Source organism: Hoplias malabaricus, chromosome 2 (assembly GCF_029633855.1).
Source record: "Hoplias malabaricus isolate fHopMal1 chromosome 2, fHopMal1.hap1, whole genome shotgun sequence".
Taxonomy (NCBI): domain Eukaryota; kingdom Metazoa; phylum Chordata; class Actinopteri; order Characiformes; family Erythrinidae; genus Hoplias; species Hoplias malabaricus.
Genome location: NC_089801.1, coordinates 84,660,849 through 84,683,821, shown reverse-complemented (window position 1 = coordinate 84,683,821; position 22,973 = coordinate 84,660,849). Strand labels below are relative to the sequence as shown.

Below are 22,973 nucleotides of genomic sequence, written 5' to 3'. Positions count from 1 at the left end.
CATTCCAACTTCTGAAAACAAGATATTATTGAATGAATGACGAAAATATATTTTTAAACTAATGTTTAGCGTTTATCTCCATTCACTCCCATTCAAAGAGGACTTCCTTGACTCCGCCCTCTAGCGGTCGGTATTCATTCTGTGGTGTAGTGGGAAAGTGAACAGACTAGTGCTGGGAATGTCGGCTCTTTTGGCTCCTAAATGGCTCTTTGTTTTACCACTTATTTCCACTGGTACAGAACAATATTACCTACATTTTACATGACTATATGGACAAAATATTATTGTTCAAAATCAAAAATAATAAATAGTGTTGCAATGGCCGATTGTTTTTATGGCTGTCTTGTAATAACTCACTGACTGCACTCACACATTCAATTGTATAAATAACTGGATTTTAATTTAAAAACCTTAATAAAAAATCACTTGTAAACTCTGAAATACAGCCAATGGAACCCAAAAGGTAGTTATTACAAAATAGCTTATTAAATTAAATAATCATCCATTTCTGGGAAATAAAACAAACACATACTCTGCAAAACAGCAGCATTCAACCGTAAAACAACCACAACCGTCAACAAACATTTAACTGATTTAACATCTTCTTCAGCTATGTTTTGGAAGGCAGATTGACATTCAGGAAAACCAAGTGTCTCAGCTCGGAGGGTTGGAGGGGTGGAGCTTTGCTTATTGTTCTCTGATTGGTTGAATTACAAGCCTTAGAAAAAAATGGCTCGGTCTTAGACAGGAAACGGATCTCATCGTTCACTTACAAGAGCCGGCTCTTTGAACCGGTTCGTTCGGGACCGACACATCGCTAGAACAGACTCCCCTCAGATCGACTCTGGTGTGAGCAGGACGTGGAGCGCTTTGAGGAGCCACCCCCCGCTTTTACCGGATGAACGCAAACGTGAGCTGAAGGCCTTGGAGGTGAGGAGTTTATATTTGTTCACATTGTTTAATACAGGGGTTCTAAAAAAAAAATCCTAGAGCTCCATTCTCGCCGTATTTACCCACCGCTGATGTACAAAATAAAAGTCCCATCACAATACAGGGCTACGTACAAAAACAGTGCAGTTTAGCGGACTATGACGGATTAATCAACGGCTTCGCGCTTTTTTTCCCTGAGAGAATTAACGCAGTATCAGCCCAAACATTCCTCTTCTGACACGGTTTGTGTGCAGTTTTAATTTCACTGTACACATCTGTTCTGCAGACGTCATTATTATTTAATGTAGTTTATCTACGACTGCAAAAACAGAAGTAATGACTTAGTAAATGGCTTAATAATTTGTGGGAACGGTATATTATTACAATGATTTAATAATTAATAAGAAAATATTAATAATGACTTTGGGAATTACCTAACAACGCGTTTGAAAGGATTCTTAAGGATTGGGGATTACCTGAGTACTAACGAACCATTTAATTATGTGTTAGAACTATTTAATAAGGCCCAGGGGTGTCTTAATAATGGGGAATATTGAATAACGTGTGGAAATTGATTAATAAAATGTGGTATTTTGTGGGCACGACCAATCTTACCTCCACACACCACTAAGCGCTCACAGGGGTCATAAAGCAGGAACCTCCCTTCCTTAGGGTTGCACTTAATTAGGTCTAAAACACATCTTGAAGGTTCAACAGCTTTGTCTGATATCCCCACCGCATCCTCCTCAAAGCAATAACCTATGCTATGTCAGTTACCGTAAACTCCCACTAGTCTAGAATGGGAATTGCGTAATATGATATTTGTAGTATATGTATATGTCTTGTAAACTGTTGATGTCTAACTTGGTCTACTTTTGATACTGTTTCAGTTAACTGGCCAATTCTATCTGTCTATATATCTTTACGCTTATATAGTGCCTTTCTGGACACCCAAGGACGCTTTACACTCCACACTGCTCAGAACACTCAATGCACACACACGCTGGCGAGAAACAGCCAAACACGCACAGTGACCGTCCAGCTGGAGTCACCGGCACTACGATTTCACCCAGAATAGAGCACCAATCTATATCTGGGCACAGACACATTGACTCACGGGGAGAACACACCACATTCCTCACAGACAGTCACCCAAAGGAAACCCACGCAGACACAGGGAGAACACACCACACTCCTCACAGACAGTCACCCGGAGGAAACCCACGCAGACACAGAGAGAACACACCACACTCCTCACAGACAGTCACCCGGAAGAAACCCACGCAGACACAGGGAGAACACACCACACTCCTCGCAGACAGTCACCCGGAGGAAACCCACGCAGACACAGGGAGAACACACCACACTCCTCGCAGACAGTCACCCGGAGGAAACCCACGCAGACACAGGGAGAACACACCACACTCCTCGCAGACAGTCACCCGGAGGAAACCCACACAGACACACAGAGAACACACCACACTCCTCACAGACAGTCACCCTGAGGAAACCCACACAGACACAGAGAGAACACACCACACTCCTCACAGACAGTCTCCCGGAGGAAACCCACACAGACACAGAGAGAACACACCACACTCCTCACAGACAGTCACCCAGAGGAAACCCACGCAGACACAGAGAGAACACACCACACTCCTCACAGACAGTCACCCAGAGGAAACCCACACAGACACAGGGAGAACACACCACACTCCTCACAGACAGTCAGCTGGAGGAAACCCACGCAGACACAGGGAGAACACACCACATTCCTCACAGACAGTCACCTGGAGGAAACCTACGCCAACACCCACACAGACACAGGGAGAACACACCACACTCCTCACAGAGAGTCACCCAGAGCAAACCCACGCAGACACGGAGAACACACCACACTCCTCACAGACAGTCACCCGGAGGAAACCCACGGAGAGAACACACCACACTCCTCACAGACAGTCAACCAGAGGAAACCCACGGAGAGAACACACCACACTCCTCACAGACAGTCACCCGGAGGAAACCCACGCAGACACGGAGAGAACACACCACACTCCTCACAGACAGTCACCCGGAGAAAACCCACGCAGACACGGAGAGAACACACCACACTCCTCACAGACAGTCACCCGGAGGAAACCCACGCAGGCACGGAGAGAACACACCACACTCCTCACAGACAGTCTCCCGGAGGGAACCCACGCAGACACGGAGAGAACACACCACACTCCTCACAGACAGTCACCCGGAGGAAACCCACGCAGACACAGGGAGAACACACCACACTCCTCACAGACAGTCAGCTGGAGGAAACCCACGCAGACACAGGGAGAACACACCACACTCCTCACAGACAGTCACCCGGAGGAAACCCACGCAGACACTGAGTGATCACACCACACTCCTCACAGACAGTTACCCGGAGGAAACCCACACAGACACAGAGAGAACACACCACACTCCTCACAGACAGTCACCCAGAGGAAACCCACACAGACACAGGGAGAACACACCACACTCCTCACAGACAGTCAGCTGGAGGAAACCCACGCAGACACAGGGAGAACACACCACACTTCTCACAGACAGTCACCCGGAGGAAACCCACGCAGACACTGAGTGATCACACCACACTCCTCACAGACAGTTACCCGGAGGAAACCCAAGCAGACACTGAGTGATCACACCACACTCCTCACAGACAGTCACCTGGAGGAAACCTACGCCAACACCCACTCAGACACAGGGAGAACACACCACACTCCTCACAGAGAGTCACCCAGAGCAAACCCACGCAGACACGGAGAACACACCACACTCCTCACAGACAGTCAGCTGGAGGAAACCCATGCAGACACAGATAGAACACACCACACTCCTCACAGACAGTCACTCGGAGGAAACCCACGCAGACACAGAGAGAACACACCACACTCCTCACAGACAGTCACCCGGAGGAAACCCACGGAGAGAACACACCACACTCCTCACAGACAGTCACCCAGAGGAAACCCACGGAGAGAACACACCACACTCCTCACAGACAGTCACCCGGAGGAAACCCACGCAGACACGGAGAGAACACACCACACTCCTCACAGACAGTCACCTGGAGGAAACCTACGCCAACACCCACACAGACACAGGGAGAACACACCACACTCCTCACAGAGAGTCACCCAGAGCAAACCCACGCAGACACGGAGAACACACCACACTCCTCACAGACAGTCACCCGGAGGAAACCCACGGAGAGAACACACCACACTCCTCACAGACAGTCACCCGGAGGAAACCCACGGAGAGAACACACCACACTCCTCACAGACAGTCACCCGGAGGAAACCCACGCAGACACGGAGAGAACACACCACACTCCTCACAGACAGTCACCCGGAGGAAACCCACGCAGATACGGAGAGAACACACCACACTCCTCACAGACAGTCACTCGGAGGAAACCCACGCAGACACGGAGAGAACACACCACACTCCTCACAGACAGTCACCCAGAGGAAACCCACACAGACACAGGGAGAACACACCACACTCCTCACAGACAGTCAGCTGGAGGAAACCCACGCAGACACAGGGAGAACACACCACATTCCTCACAGACAGTCACCTGGAGGAAACCTACGCCAACACCCACACAGACACAGGGAGAACACACCACACTCCTCACAGAGAGTCACCCAGAGCAAACCCACGCAGACACGGAGAACACACCACACTCCTCACAGACAGTCACCCGGAGGAAACCCACGGAGAGAACACACCACACTCCTCACAGACAGTCAACCAGAGGAAACCCACGGAGAGAACACACCACACTCCTCACAGACAGTCACCCGGAGGAAACCCACGCAGACACGGAGAGAACACACCACACTCCTCACAGACAGTCACCCGGAGAAAACCCACGCAGACACGGAGAGAACACACCACACTCCTCACAGACAGTCACCCGGAGGAAACCCACGCAGGCACGGAGAGAACACACCACACTCCTCACAGACAGTCTCCCGGAGGGAACCCACGCAGACACGGAGAGAACACACCACACTCCTCACAGACAGTCACCCGGAGGAAACCCACGCAGACACAGGGAGAACACACCACACTCCTCACAGACAGTCAGCTGGAGGAAACCCACGCAGACACAGGGAGAACACACCACACTCCTCACAGACAGTCACCCGGAGGAAACCCACGCAGACACTGAGTGATCACACCACACTCCTCACAGACAGTTACCCGGAGGAAACCCACACAGACACAGAGAGAACACACCACACTCCTCACAGACAGTCACCCAGAGGAAACCCACACAGACACAGGGAGAACACACCACACTCCTCACAGACAGTCAGCTGGAGGAAACCCACGCAGACACAGGGAGAACACACCACACTTCTCACAGACAGTCACCCGGAGGAAACCCACGCAGACACTGAGTGATCACACCACACTCCTCACAGACAGTTACCCGGAGGAAACCCAAGCAGACACTGAGTGATCACACCACACTCCTCACAGACAGTCACCTGGAGGAAACCTACGCCAACACCCACTCAGACACAGGGAGAACACACCACACTCCTCACAGAGAGTCACCCAGAGCAAACCCACGCAGACACGGAGAACACACCACACTCCTCACAGACAGTCAGCTGGAGGAAACCCATGCAGACACAGATAGAACACACCACACTCCTCACAGACAGTCACTCGGAGGAAACCCACGCAGACACAGAGAGAACACACCACACTCCTCACAGACAGTCACCCGGAGGAAACCCACGGAGAGAACACACCACACTCCTCACAGACAGTCACCCAGAGGAAACCCACGGAGAGAACACACCACACTCCTCACAGACAGTCACCCGGAGGAAACCCACGCAGACACGGAGAGAACACACCACACTCCTCACAGACAGTCACCTGGAGGAAACCTACGCCAACACCCACACAGACACAGGGAGAACACACCACACTCCTCACAGAGAGTCACCCAGAGCAAACCCACGCAGACACGGAGAACACACCACACTCCTCACAGACAGTCACCCGGAGGAAACCCACGGAGAGAACACACCACACTCCTCACAGACAGTCACCCGGAGGAAACCCACGGAGAGAACACACCACACTCCTCACAGACAGTCACCCGGAGGAAACCCACGCAGACACGGAGAGAACACACCACACTCCTCACAGACAGTCACCCGGAGGAAACCCACGCAGATACGGAGAGAACACACCACACTCCTCACAGACAGTCACTCGGAGGAAACCCACGCAGACACGGAGAGAACACACCACACTCCTCACAGACAGTCACCCGGAGGAAACCCACGCAGACACGGAGAGAACACACCACACTCCTCACAGACAGTCACCCGGAGGAAACCCACGCAGACACGGAGAGAACACACCACACTCCTCACAGACAGTCACCCGGAGGAAACCCACGCAGACACGGAGAGAACACACCACACTCCTCACAGACAGTCTCCCGGAGGGAACCCACGCAGACACGGAGAGAACACACCACACTCCTCACAGACAGTCACCCGGAGGAAACCCACGCAGACACAGGGAGAACACACCACACTCCTCACAGACAGTCACCCAGAGGAAACCCACACAGACACAGGGAGAACACACCACACTCCTCACAGACAGTCAGCTGGAGGAAACCCACGCAGACACAGGGAGAACACACCACACTTCTCACAGACAGTCACCCGGAGGAAACCCACGCAGACACAGGGAGAACACACCACACTTCTCACAGACAGTCACCCAGAGGAAACCCACACAGACACAGGGAGAACACACCACACTCCTCACAGACAGTCAGCTGGAGGAAACCCACGCAGACACAGGGAGAACACACCACACTCCTCACAGACAGTCACCCGGAGGAAACCCACGGAGAGAACACACCACACTCCTCACAGACAGTCACCCGGAGGAAACCCACGCAGACACGGAGAGAACACACCACACTCCTCACAGACAGTCACCCGGAGGAAACCCACGCAGATACGGAGAGAACACACCACACTCCTCACAGACAGTCACTCGGAGGAAACCCACGCAGACATGGAGAGAACACACCACACTCCTCACAGACAGTCACCCGGAGGAAACCCACGCAGACACGGAGAGAACACACCACACTCCTCACAGACAGTCACCCGGAGGAAACCCACGCAGACACGGAGAGAACACACCACACTCCTCACAGACAGTCACCCGGAGGAAACCCACGCAGACACGGAGAGAACACACCACACTCCTCACAGACAGTCTCCCGGAGGGAACCCACGCAGACACGGAGAGAACACACCACACTCCTCACAGACAGTCACCCGGAGGAAACCCATGCAGACACAGGGAGAACACACCACACTCCTCACAGACAGTCAGCTGGAGGAAACCCACGCAGACACAGGGAGAACACACCACACTCCTCACAGACAGTCACCCGGAGGAAACCCACGCAGACACTGAGTGATCACACCACACTCCTCACAGACAGTTACCCGGAGGAAACCCACACAGACACAGAGAGAACACACCACACTCCTCACAGACAGTCACCCAGTGGAAACCCACACAGACACAGGGAGAACACACCACACTCCTCACAGACAGTCAGCTGGAGGAAACCCACGCAGACACAGGGAGAACACACCACACTTCTCACAGACAGTCACCCGGAGGAAACCCACGCAGACACAGGGAGAACACACCACACTTCTCACAGACAGTCACCCAGAGGAAACCCACACAGACACAGGGAGAACACACCACACTCCTCACAGACAGTCAGCTGGAGGAAACCCACGCAGACACAGGGAGAACACACCACACTCCTCACAGACAGTCAGCTGGAGGAAACCCATGCAGACACAGATAGAACACACCACACTCCTCACAGACAGTCACTCGGAGGAAACCCACGCAGACACAGAGAGAACACACCACACTCCTCACAGACAGTCACCCGGAGGAAACCCAAGCAGACACTGAGTGATCACACCACACTCCTCACAGACAGTCACCTGGAGGAAACCTACGCCAACACCCACACAGACACAGGGAGAACACACCACACTCCTCACAGAGAGTCACCCAGAGCAAACCCACGCAGACACGGAGAACACACCACACTCCTCACAGACAGTCACCCGGAGGAAACCCACGGAGAGAACACACCACACTCCTCACAGACAGTCACCCGGAGGAAACCCACGGAGAGAACACACCACACTCCTCACAGACAGTCACCCGGAGGAAACCCACGCAGACACGGAGAGAACACACCACACTCCTCACAGACAGTCACCCGGAAGAAACCCACGCAGACACGGAGAGAACACACCACACTCCTTACAGACAGTCACTCGGAGGAAACCCACGCAGACACGGAGAGAACACACCACACTCCTCACAGACAGTCACCCGGAGGAAACCCACGCAGACACGGAGAGAACACACCACACTCCTCACAGACAGTCACCCGGAGGAAACCCACGCAGACACGGAGAGAACACACCACACTCCTCACAGACAGTCACCTGGAGGAAACCCACGCAGACACGGAGAGAACACACCACACTCCTCACAGACAATCACCCGGAGGAAACCCACGCAGACACGGAGAGAACACACCACACTCCTCACAGACAGTCACCCGGAGGAAACCCACGCAGACACGGAGAGAACACACCACACTCCTTACAGACAGTCACACGGAGGAAACCAACGCAGACACGGAGAGAACACACCACACTCCTCACAGACAGTCACCCGGAGGAAACCCACGCAGACACGGAGAGAACACACCACACTCCTTACAGACAGTCACCCGGAGGAAACCCACGCAGACACGGAGAGAACACACCACACTCCTTACAGACAGTCACCCGGAGGAAACCCCCGCAGACACTGAGTGATCACACCACACTCCTCACAGACAGTCACCCGGAGGAAACCCACGCAGACACTGAGTGATCACACCACACTCCTCACAGACAGTCAGCTGGAGGAAACCCACGCAGACACAGGGAGAACACACCACACTCCTCGCAGACAGTCACCCGGAGGAAACCCACGCAGACACAGGGAGAACACACCACACTCCTCGCAGACAGTCACCCGGAGGAAACCCACACAGACACACAGAGAACACACCACACTCCTCACAGACAGTCACCCGGAGGAAACCCACGCAGACACGGAGAGAACACACCACACTCCTCACAGACAGTCACCCGGAGGAAACCCACGCAGACACGGAGAGAACACACCACACTCCTCACAGACAGTCACCCGGAGGGAACCCACGCAGACACGGAGAGAACACACCACACTCCTTACAGACAGTCACCCGGAGGAAACCCCCGCAGACACTGAGTGATCACACCACACTCCTCACTGACAGTCACCCGGAGGAAACCCACGCAGACACTGAGTGATCACACCACACTCCTCACAGACAGTCAGCTGGAGGAAACCCACGCAGACACAGGGAGAACACACCACACTCCTCGCAGACAATCACCCGGAGGAAACCCACGCAGACACAGGGAGAACACACCACACTCCTCGCAGACAGTCACCCGGAGGAAACCCACACAGACACACAGAGAACACACCACACTCCTCACAGACAGTCACCCGGAGGAAACCCACACAGACACACAGAGAACACACCACACTCCTCACAGACAGTCACCCGGAGGAAACCCACGCAGACACGGAGAGAACACACCACACTCCTCACAGACAGTCACCCGGAGGAAACCCACGCAGACACGGAGAGAACACACCACACTCCTCACAGACAGTCACCCGGAGGGAACCCACGCAGACACGGAGAGAACACACCACACTCCTCACAGACAGTCACCCGGAGGAAACCCACGCAGACACGGAGAGAACACACCACACTCCTCACAGACAGTCACCCGGAGGAAACCCACGCAGACACGGAGAGAACACACCACACTCCTCACAGACAGTCACCCGGAGGAAACCCACGCAGACACGGAGAGAACACACCACACTCCTCACAGACAGTCACCCGGAGGGAACCCACGCAGACACGGAGAGAACACACCACACTCCTCACAGACAGTCACCCGGAGGAAACCCACGCAGACACGGAGAGAACACACCACACTCCTCACAGACAATCACCCGGAGGAAACCCACGCAGACACGGAGAGAACACACCACACTCCTCACAGACAGTCACCCGGAGGAAACCCACGCAGACACTGAGTGATCACACCACACTCCTCACAGACAGTCACCCGGAGGAAACCCACGCAGACACTGAGTGATCACACCACACTCCTCACAGACAGTCAGCTGGAGGAAACCCACGCAGACACAGATAGAACACACCACACTCCTTACAGACAGTCACCCGGAGGAAACCCACGCAGACACGGAGAGAACACACCACACTCCTCACAGACAGTCACCCGGAGGAAACCCACGCAGACACAGAGAGAACATGGAAACTCCACCCAGATGGGACTTGAACCCAAGATCCCAGCGCTGGGAGGCAAACATGCTAACCACTAACCTTTTGTTACTTTTTACTTTAGGCTTGTAATATCTTTGTCTTTTGTTGTCTTTCCTGCAGTTTACCTTCATACCAAAATCAGAGGATTTAAAGCCAAGTTCAAGAAGAATTATGGGGAGAATATGGCATCTGTAAAAACCTGTGATGCTGAATACACCTCGTCTGGAACATCACGCAGGATAAACACGCAGGACTGTGTAAAGAGTGAGATCGCTCACCAGTGTTCAGAGTGTGGGAAGAGTTTTACTAACCAGAGCAATCTGCAGCGACACCAGGTCATCCACAGCGGGGAGAAGCCCTACCAGTGTTCAGAGTGTGGGAAGAGCTTTGCTGTAAACAGCTACCTCCAACAGCACCTGCTTGTTCACACCGGAGAGAGGCCGTATCAGTGCTCCGAGTGTGGCTTAAGTTTTAAAAAACAGTTCGCTCTCTGCCAGCACCAGCACATTCACACCGGAGAGAAGCCGTATCACTGCTCCGAGTGCGGGAAGTGTTTTAAACAGCAGAGCAGTCTCAGTCGCCACCAGCTCATCCACACAGGACAGAAACCGTATCACTGCTCCGAGTGTGGGAAGAGCTTTCAACAGCAGAGCACTCTCCATCGACACCAGCGCATCCACACAGGGGAGAAGCCGTATCAGTGCTCAGAGTGTGGGAAGAGCTTTGCTGTAAAGAGTCGTCTCCAGGAACACCTGCGCATTCACACCGGAGAGAAGCCTTTTCAGTGCTCAGAGTGTGGCAGGACTTTTAAACAACATTTCGCTCTCTATCAGCACCAGCGCATTCACACTGGACAGAAGCCTTACTACTGCTTCGAGTGTGGGAAGAGCTTTAATCGGCAGAGTGCTCTCCAAGAACACCAGCGCATTCACACCGGAGAGAAGCCGTATTGCTGCTTAAAGTGTGGACAGAACTTCAGACATTTGAATACGTATAAGACACACAAGTGCATAAAGAATGAGGGCATCACAAACCCATGACGTGAATAGGTCAGTTGCGTTCTTTTGGGTGGAAACATTACTCTAATCTTTAATGTGTGTGTTCCTGAAATCAGAATATTAACGTGAAGAATATGGCGTCTGATAAAAGGTGTAACTCTGAAGGCACATCCTCTCAAGGCTCACGCAGGAGAAAGCAGAGTAATATACAAAGTAAGGCAACTCATCGCTGCTCAGTGTGTGGAAAGACTTATACTCAGCAGAGCGCCCTCCGACGACACAAGCTCTACCACAGAGTGGAAAAACCCCATCACTGCTCAGAGTGTGGCAAGGGATTTACTCGAAAGATCCGTCTCCAACAGCACCAGAGCATTCACACTGGAGAAAAACCCTTTCAGTGCTCAGAGTGTGGGAAGCGTTTTACTGTAAAGAGCACTCTACAAGTGCACCAGCGCATTCACACTGGAGAAAAACCCTTTCAGTGCTCAGAGTGTGGGAAGGGTTTTACGGTAAAGAGTGCTCTACAAGTGCACCAGAACGTTCACACTGGAGAGAAGCCATATCACTGCTCAGAGTGTGGGAAGAATTTTACTCGAAAGCAGCATCTCCAACAGCACCAGCGCATTCACACGGGAGAAAAACCCTATCAGTGCTCAGAGTGTGGGAAGGGTTTTACTCAAATGCACCATCTCCAACAGCACCAGCGCATTCACAGTGGAGAAAAACCCTATCAGTGCTCAGAGTGTGGGAAGGGTTTTACTCGATCAATCCTGCTCAGACAGCACCAGCGCATTCACACTGGAGAAAAACCCTATCACTGCTCAGTGTGTGGCAAGAATTTTACTCGAAAGATCTATCTCCAACAGCACCAGCGCCTTCACACTGGAGAAAAACCCTATCAGTGCTCAGAATGTGGGAAGGGTTTTACTCAATCAATCCTGCTCAGAGAGCACCAGCGCATTCACACTGGAGAAAAACCCTATCAGTGCTCAGTGTGTGGCAAGAATTTTACTCGAATGTTTAATCTCCAACAGCACCAGCGCCTTCACACGGGAGAAAAACCCTATCAGTGCTCAGAGTGTGGGAAGGGTTTTACTCGATTAATCCTGCTCAGAGAGCACCAGTGCATTCACACGGGAGAAACCCCCTTTCAGTGCTCAGAGTGTGGCAAGAATTTTACTGGAAAGATCGTTCTACAGAAGCACCAGCGCATTCACACTGGAGAAAAACCCTTTCAGTGCTCAGAGTGTGAGAAGAGCTTTGCTGTAAAGAGTCGTCTCAAGGAACACCTGCGCATCCACACAGGGGAGAAGCCGTATCAGTGCTCAGAGTGTGAGAAGAGCTTTGCTGTAAAGAGTCGTCTTAAGGAACACCTGCGCATTCACACCGGAGAGAAGCCTTTTCAGTGCTCAGAGTGTGGCAGGAGTTTTACACAACGTGCCAATCTGTTTCAGCACCAGCTCATTCACACTGGACAGAAGCCTTACTACTGCTTCGAGTGTGGGAAGAGCTTTAAACGGCAGAGTACTGCCCAAAAACACCAGCGCATTCACACCGGAGAGAAGCCGTATTGCTGCTTAAAGTGTGGACAGAACTTCAGACATTTGAATACGTATAAGGCACACAAGTGCATAAAAGAATGAGGGCAGCACAAACCCATGATGTGAATAGGCGTCGGATAAAAGGTGTAATTCTGAAGGCACATCCTCTGATGGCTCACGCTGGAGAAAGCAGAGTAATATAAAATGTAAGGCAAGTCATGGAAAAACTTCCATCCATGCATCCACCCATTATCCACAGCTTATCCGGGTCCGGGTCGCGGGGGAAGCAGTCGGAGCAAAGAAACCCACACCTCCTCCCCTGCGACTGCCTCCAGCTCCTCCGGGGGTATACCGAGGCGTTCCCAGGCCAGTCGAGACATGTAGTCTCTCCAGCGTGTTCTTGGTCTGCCCTGGGGCCTCCTCCCCGTTGGACAAGCTCAGAAAACCTCACCAGGAAGGTGTCCATGAGGCATCCGAACCACCTCAACTGGCTCCTCTCGACATGGATGAGCAACGGCTCCACTCCGACTCTCTCCCGGATGTCCGAGCTCATAACCCTATTTCTAAGGGAGAGTCCATACGCCATGCGGAGAAAACTCATTTCAGCCGCTTGTACCCGCGATCTCGTTCTTTCGGTCACTACCCAAAGCTCGTGACCATAGGTGAGGGTTGGGACATAGATTTGAACGGTAAATCGAGAGCTTTGCTTTTCTGCTCAGCTCTCTCTTCACCACAACGGACCGGTACAGAGCCCGCATTACTGCTGACGCTGCACCGATCCGCCTGTCAATCTCCTGCTCCATCTTTCCCTCACTCGTGAACAAGACCCCGAGGTATTTAAACTCCTCCACTTGTGGCAGGATCTCACTTCCAACCTGGAGAGAGCACTCCACCCTTTTCCGACTGAGTACCATGGACTCGGACTTGAGGTGCTGATCCTCATACCTACCGCTTCACACTCGGCTGCAAACTGTTCCAGCAAGAGCTGGAGGTCCCGGCTCGATGAAGCCAACAAGACCACATCATCCTCAAAAAGCAGACATGGAATCCTGAGACCACCAAACTGGACACCTTCCGCCACTTGGCTATGCCGAGAAATTCTGTCCATAAAAGTTATGAACAGAACCGGTGACAACGGGCAGCCCTGACGGAGTCCAACTCCGACTGGAAACCAGTAGGACTTACTGCCAGCCATACGTACCAGACTCCTGCTCTGTTTATACAGGGACTGGATGGCTCGTAGCAAAGAGCCCAGTACCCCATACTCCCTGAGCACCCCCCACAGAATATCCTGAGGGACACGGTCGAATGCCTTCTCCAGATCCACAAAACACATGTAGACTGGTTGAGCAAACTCCCATGCACCCTCCAGGGTCCTAGCGAGGGTAAAGAGCTGGTCTTGTGTTCCACGACCAGGGCGGAATCTGCATTGTTCCTTCTGGATCCGAGGTTCAACTATCAGTCGGACTCTCTTCTCCAGTACCCCCCCATAGACCTTACCGGGGAGGCTGAGGAGTGTGATTCCCCCTATATTTGGAACACACCCTCTGATCCCCCTTCTTAAAAAGGGGAACCACCACCCCAGTCTGCCAGTCCAGAGGCACTGCCTCCGATGTCAATGCAATGTTGCAAAGACGTGTCAACCAGGACAGCCCCACAACATCCAGAGCCTTGAGGAACCCGGGGCGAACTTCATTCACCCCCGGGGCCCTACTGCCAAGGATTTTCCCTACCACTTTGGCCACCTCAGTCTGGAAAGACTTATACTCAGCAAAGCCATGTTGTTGTACAGAGTTTGGACAGAACTCTGAAGATATATAAGACACACACGTGAACAAAGAATCAGATGGAAACCCTTAATGTGTGATTTGTTTTAATCTGACTATTTAGTTTGAACTTTCTCAATAAAATTAGCTATTTATCTGCTGCAGCTGATTTTGAATAGAGTTCGCCCACTCCATTGCTTAATCTTCATCGAGGGCCTCCCTTCAACACGAACTTTCTGCCATAAGCTCTAACTGTTTGCTCCAGTTACTCATTGTTGATTTACCATTAACTTATAACTTTATATAAAGTATTAACTCTGAGTGGCTGTTGTCCATGTGTTGCTCCTTCATCTTGGAGGACTAAAGGGTTTCTTCATTGCTTCTTAATGGGAGAAGGGGAGAAAAACCTAATCTTCTGTTAGCCATAGTAGCATTTTCATAATACATTCTAACGGAAAACTCACAAAGCACATTAGTCTCAAATACATTTCAGTGCCTGTGTGACCGAATGTGGGTTCAAACATAGCCTGTATACAAGACTTAGTGAGGCAGGGACCTACCCTGAACAGGGCAACTGTCCGTCAAAGGGCAGCACTCACTCACACACTACCGACAACTTCACAAAGTCACTCCATGTACCAACAGTCTGGAGGCAACCCACTCAGACACAGTAAGAATCACACACCTCATTTCTCACAGGCAGTGTGATCTGAGCTGGGGATTAATACAACTCCAGGATCCTGAAAATGTGTACCTCCCTAATTTGTTCATAATTTACTAAAGCTAATAGAAATATATATTATTGTAAAGAAATGAGTTTGTATGCATTCTTTACTTTGAATTTTGGACATTCATAAAAAAAATATTAATTTATTTTATTTTTTTATTATTTGTTTTTATCAGGCAGTCAGCTCTACAAGGGTTCCTGGGGCACGCGACTAAAGAACGTAGGAATAGTGACCTACATAGTGCACAGTAGCGAGTTATTTGAAATTAGCCTTAGTCCAGTGATTGCTACCTCATCTTGAATGTTTTCGTAACTTGCCAATCAGGCTGTCCATTGGAAATATTACCCAACCACAGCGGGAAGGGGCAGGGTTTTATTTTCTAAAGGACTGCCATCCAATCTGAGCACACGGGGCAGGTTTTACCTGAAAACACAACTCCATTATAAGGACACACAAGGTCCAGCAGGTGGCGCTAATAAAGGGTGAATTCAGCTTGAATCAGCAGTTTTACCCCTGCTATCTGGGCTCAATCCCAAATAACTCTCTACACCCTACGTAGTGCAGTAGAATACGAATGAGGTTACAACATCTGCGAACATGACTTATATAAAATGTAACACATTTTAAAATGTTTCCAAGGCTGCAGGAGTGTGTTGCTTCCATTAACTGAACTATCTGTGTGAAAAACAGTTTTATTACTCATATTGTGCACTTTTTAGAGGGAATATGGACCCATTTGAGATTCTTCAGCTTGATCACTCAGGTCCCGTTTCTTTCTCAGGTTGGATATTCATGTTTGTAAATTGTATGTGTGTTTAGTATGAACAAATCTGTGGAAGCCAGTTTCATGGTGCCATCTCAATATTTATTATTATTTTGAGATACTTAGACTTAGTATCTCAAAATAATTAGTGACTTAGTTTTACAAAATAATGAGAGTCTCAAAATTGAGATAGCAACTTGCATATTAAAAAAATTGGTACATTTTAATTCATTCATTGTCTGTAACCCTTATCCAGTTCAGGGCGGTGGTGGGTCCAGAGTCTACCCGGAATCACTGGGCAAAAGGCAGGAACACACCCTGGAGGGGGTGCCAGTCCTTCACTGGGTGAAATACTCACAGTCACACTTTTGAGTCTCCAATCCACCTACCAACGTGTGTTTTTGGACCAAGGGAGGAAACTGGAGCACCCGGAGGAAACCCACGCAGACACAGGAAGAACACACCACCCTCCTCACAGACAGTCACCCGGAGGAAACCCACTCGGACACAGGGAGAACACACCACACTCCTCACAGACAGTCACCCAGAGGAAACCCACGCAGACACAGGGAGAACACACCACACTCCTCACAGACAGTCACCCGGAGGAAACCCACGCAGACACAGAGAGAACACACCACACTCCTCACAGACAGTCACCCAGAGGAAACCCACGCAGACACAGGGAGAACATACCACACTCCTCACAGACAGTCACCCGGAGGAAACCCACGCAGACACAAGGAGAACGCACCACACTCCTCACAGACTGTCACCTGGAGGAAACCCACGCAGACACAAGGAGAACGCACCACACTCCTCACAGACTGTCACCTGGAGGAAACCCACACAGACACAGGGAGAACACACCACACTCCTCACAGACAGTCACCCGGAGGAAACCCACGCAGACACAGGGAGAACACACCACACTCCTCACAGACAGTCACCCGGAGGAAACCCACGCAGACACAAGGAGAACGCACCACACTCCTCACAGACTGTCACCTGGAGGAAACCCACACAGACACAGGGAGAACACACCACACTCCTCACAGACAGTCACCCGGAGGAAACCCACGCAGACACAGGGAGAACACACCACACTCCTCACAGACTGTCACCCGGAGGAAACCCACGCAGACACAGGGAGAACACACCACACTCCTCACAGACAGTCACCCGGAGGAAACCCACGCAGACACAGGGAGAACACGCCACACTCCTCACAGACAGTCACCCGGAGGAAACCCGCTCGGACACAGGGAGAACACACCACACTCCTCACAGACAGTCACCCGGAGGAAACCCACGCAGACACAGGGAGAACACACCACACTCCTCACAGACAGTCACCCGGAGGAAACCCACACAGACACAGGGAGAACACACCACACTCCTCACAGACAGTCACCCGGAGGAAACCCACGCAGACACAGGGAGAACACACCACACTCCTCACAGACTGTCACCCGGAGGAAACCCACGCAGACACAGGGAGAACACGCCACACTCCTCACAGACTGTCACCCGGAGGAAACCCACGCAGACACAGGGAGAACACGCCACCCTCCTCACAGACAGTCACCCAGAGTGGGAATCAAACCCACAACCTCCAGGCCCCTGGAGCTGTGTGACTGCGACACTACCTGCTGTGCCATCCCTTACTTTATCTTTTCCCTAATCATTCCCACCACCCTAAAAAGCACTCTTCCCCATTTACATGCAGCCTCCACAGCTTTGGGAAGGTGTCTCCTCTAGAAGAGCACCACTGCGAGTTTTATTAAAAATCCACCTACTCATAGATTTTGTAACATATAAAAAAAGAGAAGACTATTAAAAGGGTTTGATGACTTTGAGAATCATGAACAAAATCGTACTGACCGCTGTCTTAAAGCAGACTGTGCGGTGCTGTGGATTGCAAAACTTCTTCAAAAGTGCCCCAAGGCACTAACCACTCATTTTCGAGTGAAAAAACTCACTGCTGACACGTGTGATAAAGAAGATAATAGCAGAACCTTTCAATGAGTTTAATGTGCACCAGCACCCAGCGTGAGTGTGCAGATAGTTAAAGACTGATCATGCTGCAAGAGAAACTTCCATGTGAGAAGAGGGAGAGAAAAGGTATAAAACATTCCCCTTTATTCTTTAGAAATCTGATTTTACAGAAATACGTAAAGCAATAAAGACTTATTTCAATAATTTAAACACAACATTGTTTTTCAGTTAAATGGAAATTATAAAAGCAAAGATGATTTAAAATGAGCAGTTACTAAGATGCAGAGATGGATTGGTTTTTAAGCAAAAATAACCTTCTCCAGTCGATCTCTCCGAACAAGGATCAGGCTCTCAGCAAGAAAACATCCTCAACATGAACAATCTTCACTGAGTGTAGGACAGCGCCTCTCGAAACAGCACGTCAGCCATGTATCAGCAGATGGTAGCAATCCACGGAAGAGTAAAGTGTAGTGGAAATAGTTGTGCACAGGTTGCGGTTGCATAAACACTACATATCTGAGTCTTATTTTATTAATAATTAATTACTTAATTCATTTTGCTAAGCTCCATGTTTGGGAGTCATTAAGTAATATGTAGTGTTTTTATCTGTCCAATTTTAGCTTGGACAAGTAGGTCATCTTCACACGTTATACAGCAGAATTAGCTAGAATTAACTATTATTAATGAATTATGCTCATTGACCCGCTGTAGGTTCTTGACTCTGAATTGAATCTGAACTAAAAGCAATAATTATGCACAAGAAAAGTGCACACACAAATAACCAATGATTGGTTTTATCACACAACTGGTTTATTAATTGTAAAATAGGATAACGAACATGGATTACAGCGATAAATGAGGGAGCAGGGAGATTAATGTATGAGGGAATTTCTAGTATTCAAAGCCAGCGTCCTGAGCAATGAGACATGAGGACATGTGACCTTACGTATCCTGGGAGATGGACAGGGAGCATGTCGCTGATGCGCGGTGCTTTCCGGCACGGCTCCATCGGAGCTGGTGGTGTTCCGAAGGTCTCTGTGGGGATTCCCCGTCATCGCTGATCTGCCGCCTTGTGAGAGACTCGTCCATGCAGGTCTCTCCCGGGCCTCATCTCAGAAGGTCATCTTCTCCGTCGCTGGTCCGGAAGCTGTGGTCATCACTGAGGTCTGAGGTCTAATCTCCTTCAATGCTCTGGCTATGGCGTTGAATTTTGCTGTAGTTAAACTACAGTCCTTATATCTATAGTTGTCTACTAGAGATAAAATTAAAATAGAATTTCTGTTCCACGTTTGAGGGGCCCAAGACTGTTTAAGAAAGCAGAGTCATTTCAACACCCGAGTCATTTTACTCTTTAGCCTTGAAAAACGATTAAAAAGAGTAAAAGTGTGAAGTGAAGTGAAGTGAATTGAAGTGAAGGGTTACTTCTTTCTCTCTTTCTTTTTTTAGAGATTTCACGCCACTGGGTTTTTAACCAGAGTTTAGAAAACCCACCTTGAAGACCTGACTGGAGCCTCTCTTGCTCCTGATTGGCTGTTTCCTGTATCTTGGTAGTGACATCACATAAAATTTATGACCCTTGACAAGACAAAGACAATTCCTGTTGAACGACTGTCCCAAGATTTCTGAATCATACTTTTGTGATATAAAAGATTAGATGTTACACAAAACAATATCATTCAGACAAACCATGTTTTACATCTTTATTAACCAAATAACACACACATAGTACGTGGCTACCTTGGTTCTACATAAATTCATATAAAAATAAATGACTTTAAGCATTGTAAGCAATGTAAATTAATTTCACACAGATGTGCCTATAGGCAACTTGTTCATCAGGTAAACCAAGGAATTAAGGAATGTGTGATTAGGAATATTTCAAAATGTGTGAGAAGACAGTTTTAATCAAGGTTGTGTCCTTGTGTCTCTGCATTCTGCATTTGAGAAGAGTTGCATGATCCTCCAGGACCCTGTGTCTTAAACTGTCCTTGAAAGGGCTTGTAGTGTCAGTTTTATGACTCTCTGACACAGACCTTCAGGCACCAATTTTGAGCCAGTTCTTGCTGAAAATCTCAAATTCCAATCTTGGCTTTGTGTGGCTTGGGGATGTCTCTAAAAACCAGTTAAAGTTTGGGTATTAAAATCACATCTCAGAAAGTTCATTTATTATCTGTAACCGCTTATCTAATTCAGGGTCACTCGGACACTTTTGAGTCGCCAATCCACCTACCAACGTGTGTTTTTGGACTGTGGGAGGAAACCTGACCAAACCCACGTGGACAACACACCAACTCCTCACAGAGTAGGAACTCACCCAGAGCGGGAATCGAACCCACAACCTCCAGGCCCCTGGAGCTGTGTGACTGCGACACTACCTGCTGCACCACCGCACCACCTGCTACGCACACATTCATCATATCACACTACAGAAGGATGGGCAGGATGAGTGAAGTCCAACACCAAACACACAGCAGCTGCGTTTCAAAGCCTAGGCTGCAGCCGAGGTAGGACGTGTCCCATGAAGACTCCTTCTTAGTAACCTAGGTCACACATATGGAAAACAAGCTCCTTCTCCCCTGTGTGGATGAACTGGTGCTGTATGTGTGCAGAGAACTGTGAGCAACTGAGGACCATTAAGGATAGGTTTGTTGCGTCCTCCAAATGGCTCCGAATGTAGCCTGCACAACCTTCTATGGCGTAGCGGGCAAAAAATGCATCCAAGCTCAACTGCAGTTGTTAGTTAGGCTGTTAGTTACTAATGTTAGTTTATTTTAAGGAAGTAACGCACACATCGTGGGTCTCCACCTCACGCTTTATGCACTGGTGCGTCTTATGCGTAAACAGATGCCTGAATCTTCGGCCACATTCAGAGCAGTGATACGGCTTCTCTCCCGTATGAATGCGCTGGTGTTCTTGTAGAGTACTCTGACGATTAAACCTTTTCCCACACTCGGAGCAGTGATACGGCTTCTCTCCCGTGTGAATGCGCTGGTGTTGATACCAACTGCTCTGCTGTTTAAAAGTCTTCCCGCACTCTAAGCAGCAGTATGGCCTCTCTCCGGTGTGAATACGCAGGTGTTCGTGGAGATAACTGTATCGAGTAAAGCTCCTGCCGCACTCAGAGCAGTGATACGGTTTCTCTCCGGTGTGAATGCGCTGGTGATCTCGAAGAGCACTCTTTACGTTAAAGCTCCTGCCGCAGTCTGTGCAGTGATACGGCTTCTCTCCGGTGTGAGTGCGCTGGTGTAGCTGGAGCGAGCTCTTCACAGTAAAACTCTTCCCACACTCGGAACAGCCATACGGCTTCTCTCCCGTGTGAATACGCTGGTGTTCTTGAAGGTAACTCTGCCGATTAAAACTTTTGCCACACTCCGAGCAGCGATAAGGCCTCTCCCCTGTGTGGACCAACTTGTGTCGTCTGAAGGAGCTCTGGTGAAGAAAGCTCTTTCCACACTCTGAGCAGAGGAAAGCTACATTTTTGTTAACTTTCTGCATTTTTCTACATGTTGCACCAAAGGACACGCCTTGAGTATCACAGCTGTCTATGGACGCCATGTTCTCTTCTGTAATCTCCCTCTCGCTCTTCACCATCTACAGCATAGACAACAAAACAGAAAGATATTCAATAGATATATAACAAGGATGACTCCACTCTGCCAAACATAGCCTTGGGAAGTATCAGAGCTTCCAACAAGATAATAATCCAATAACATACAATCGAATTTGTAAAGAAATCTTTAACAGAAAACAATGTCTACATTTTGGATTGGCCCAGAGGGACTCCAGAGCTGAAACAATAGAAAGTAGAAGGTTCACTTTACAGTAATCCCTCGCTACTTCGCAGGTTTTTTCAAGGGGGCTTTTTTATAATTTCCATGTATTAGACTGGGCCTGTAAGTGACAAAATATATCATTTACAAGTGTTTCTTACGTACAGTACGTGTGTTGTTTATGTCCACATCCGAGTGAAATTTACTGACGCTAAATCACAGCTTAGGAATGACTCTATTAAAGAAACTGGTAGGATATCACATGTAGTTCCAGCTGAAAAACATTAGAGAAGACTGTTTAATGCAAAGGGTGGGTTGTTAACAGTAACAGGGAGGGGTTTAAAAGTCCAAATACTCGTTAAATACATAAAAAAATATATCTTTCCTCTACTTTGTGGAAATTTGTTTTTCGTGGGTGGGTCTTGGAACACATCCCCCGCCAAAAACGAGGGATCACTGTAATCAGAAAGTAGTAACATTACGGTCTAAAATAGAGAGGAGTGAAAGGTTTTCAGAGTTTAAAGACACAGTGTTAAAATTGTGATGGGGAACATTTGAGCCCTGTTGGGTAAAAGCTAGCTTTGTCAACACTTACAGCCCAACCCTGACTCTATGCCCACCTTAAAATCAACTAGCCCACGTTCAACCCAAGGTGTGCTGGCTGAGGTGGGATTGTAAAAGCAGAACAAATACCCGACACAGCTACTGAGATAAACTACTTTCCTGACCACATCTGTTGTACCAAAGATGACCTAACCATGGATTGCTGAACATTTCCATAGTTCACATATGTTCTGCTTTCTCCCTCCTCACATGAAATACCCATGGACTGTGACTTCTAACCCACGTCTTCAGAAAACTGCATACATCATTTACTTGGTACCATTATCATTCTAACGACTTGTAGGTTCATGCTCTTTCCT

The 22,973-nt window shown here is 49.5% G+C and overlaps 2 protein-coding genes and 1 pseudogene across 2 annotated transcripts in view; 2 read left to right on the top strand and 1 right to left on the bottom strand.

Moving 5' to 3' along the window:
* The first annotated feature begins 810 nt into the window (after positions 1–810).
* On the top strand, positions 811–11,649 carry LOC136687508 (zinc finger protein 501-like). The gene is made up of 2 exons (XM_066661969.1): positions 811–930; positions 10,607–11,649. The coding sequence occupies exon 2, from the start codon at positions 10,669–10,671 to the stop codon at positions 11,524–11,526; it is 858 nt and encodes a 285-aa protein (XP_066518066.1). The 5' UTR covers positions 811–930; positions 10,607–10,668; the 3' UTR covers positions 11,527–11,649.
* The window catches only part of LOC136687510 (zinc finger protein 208-like), a 25,503-nt pseudogene continuing 14,030 nt past the window's right edge, over positions 11,501–22,973 (top strand).
* LOC136687509 (zinc finger protein 3-like) overlaps positions 19,802–22,973 on the bottom strand; it is a 4,166-nt gene continuing 994 nt past the window's right edge. Inside the window, exon 2 of the mRNA XM_066661970.1 lies at positions 19,802–21,871. Coding sequence (XP_066518067.1) covers positions 21,047–21,871 — 825 coding nt within the window. The 3' untranslated portion in view covers positions 19,802–21,046. The remainder of the gene's footprint in view (positions 21,872–22,973) is intronic.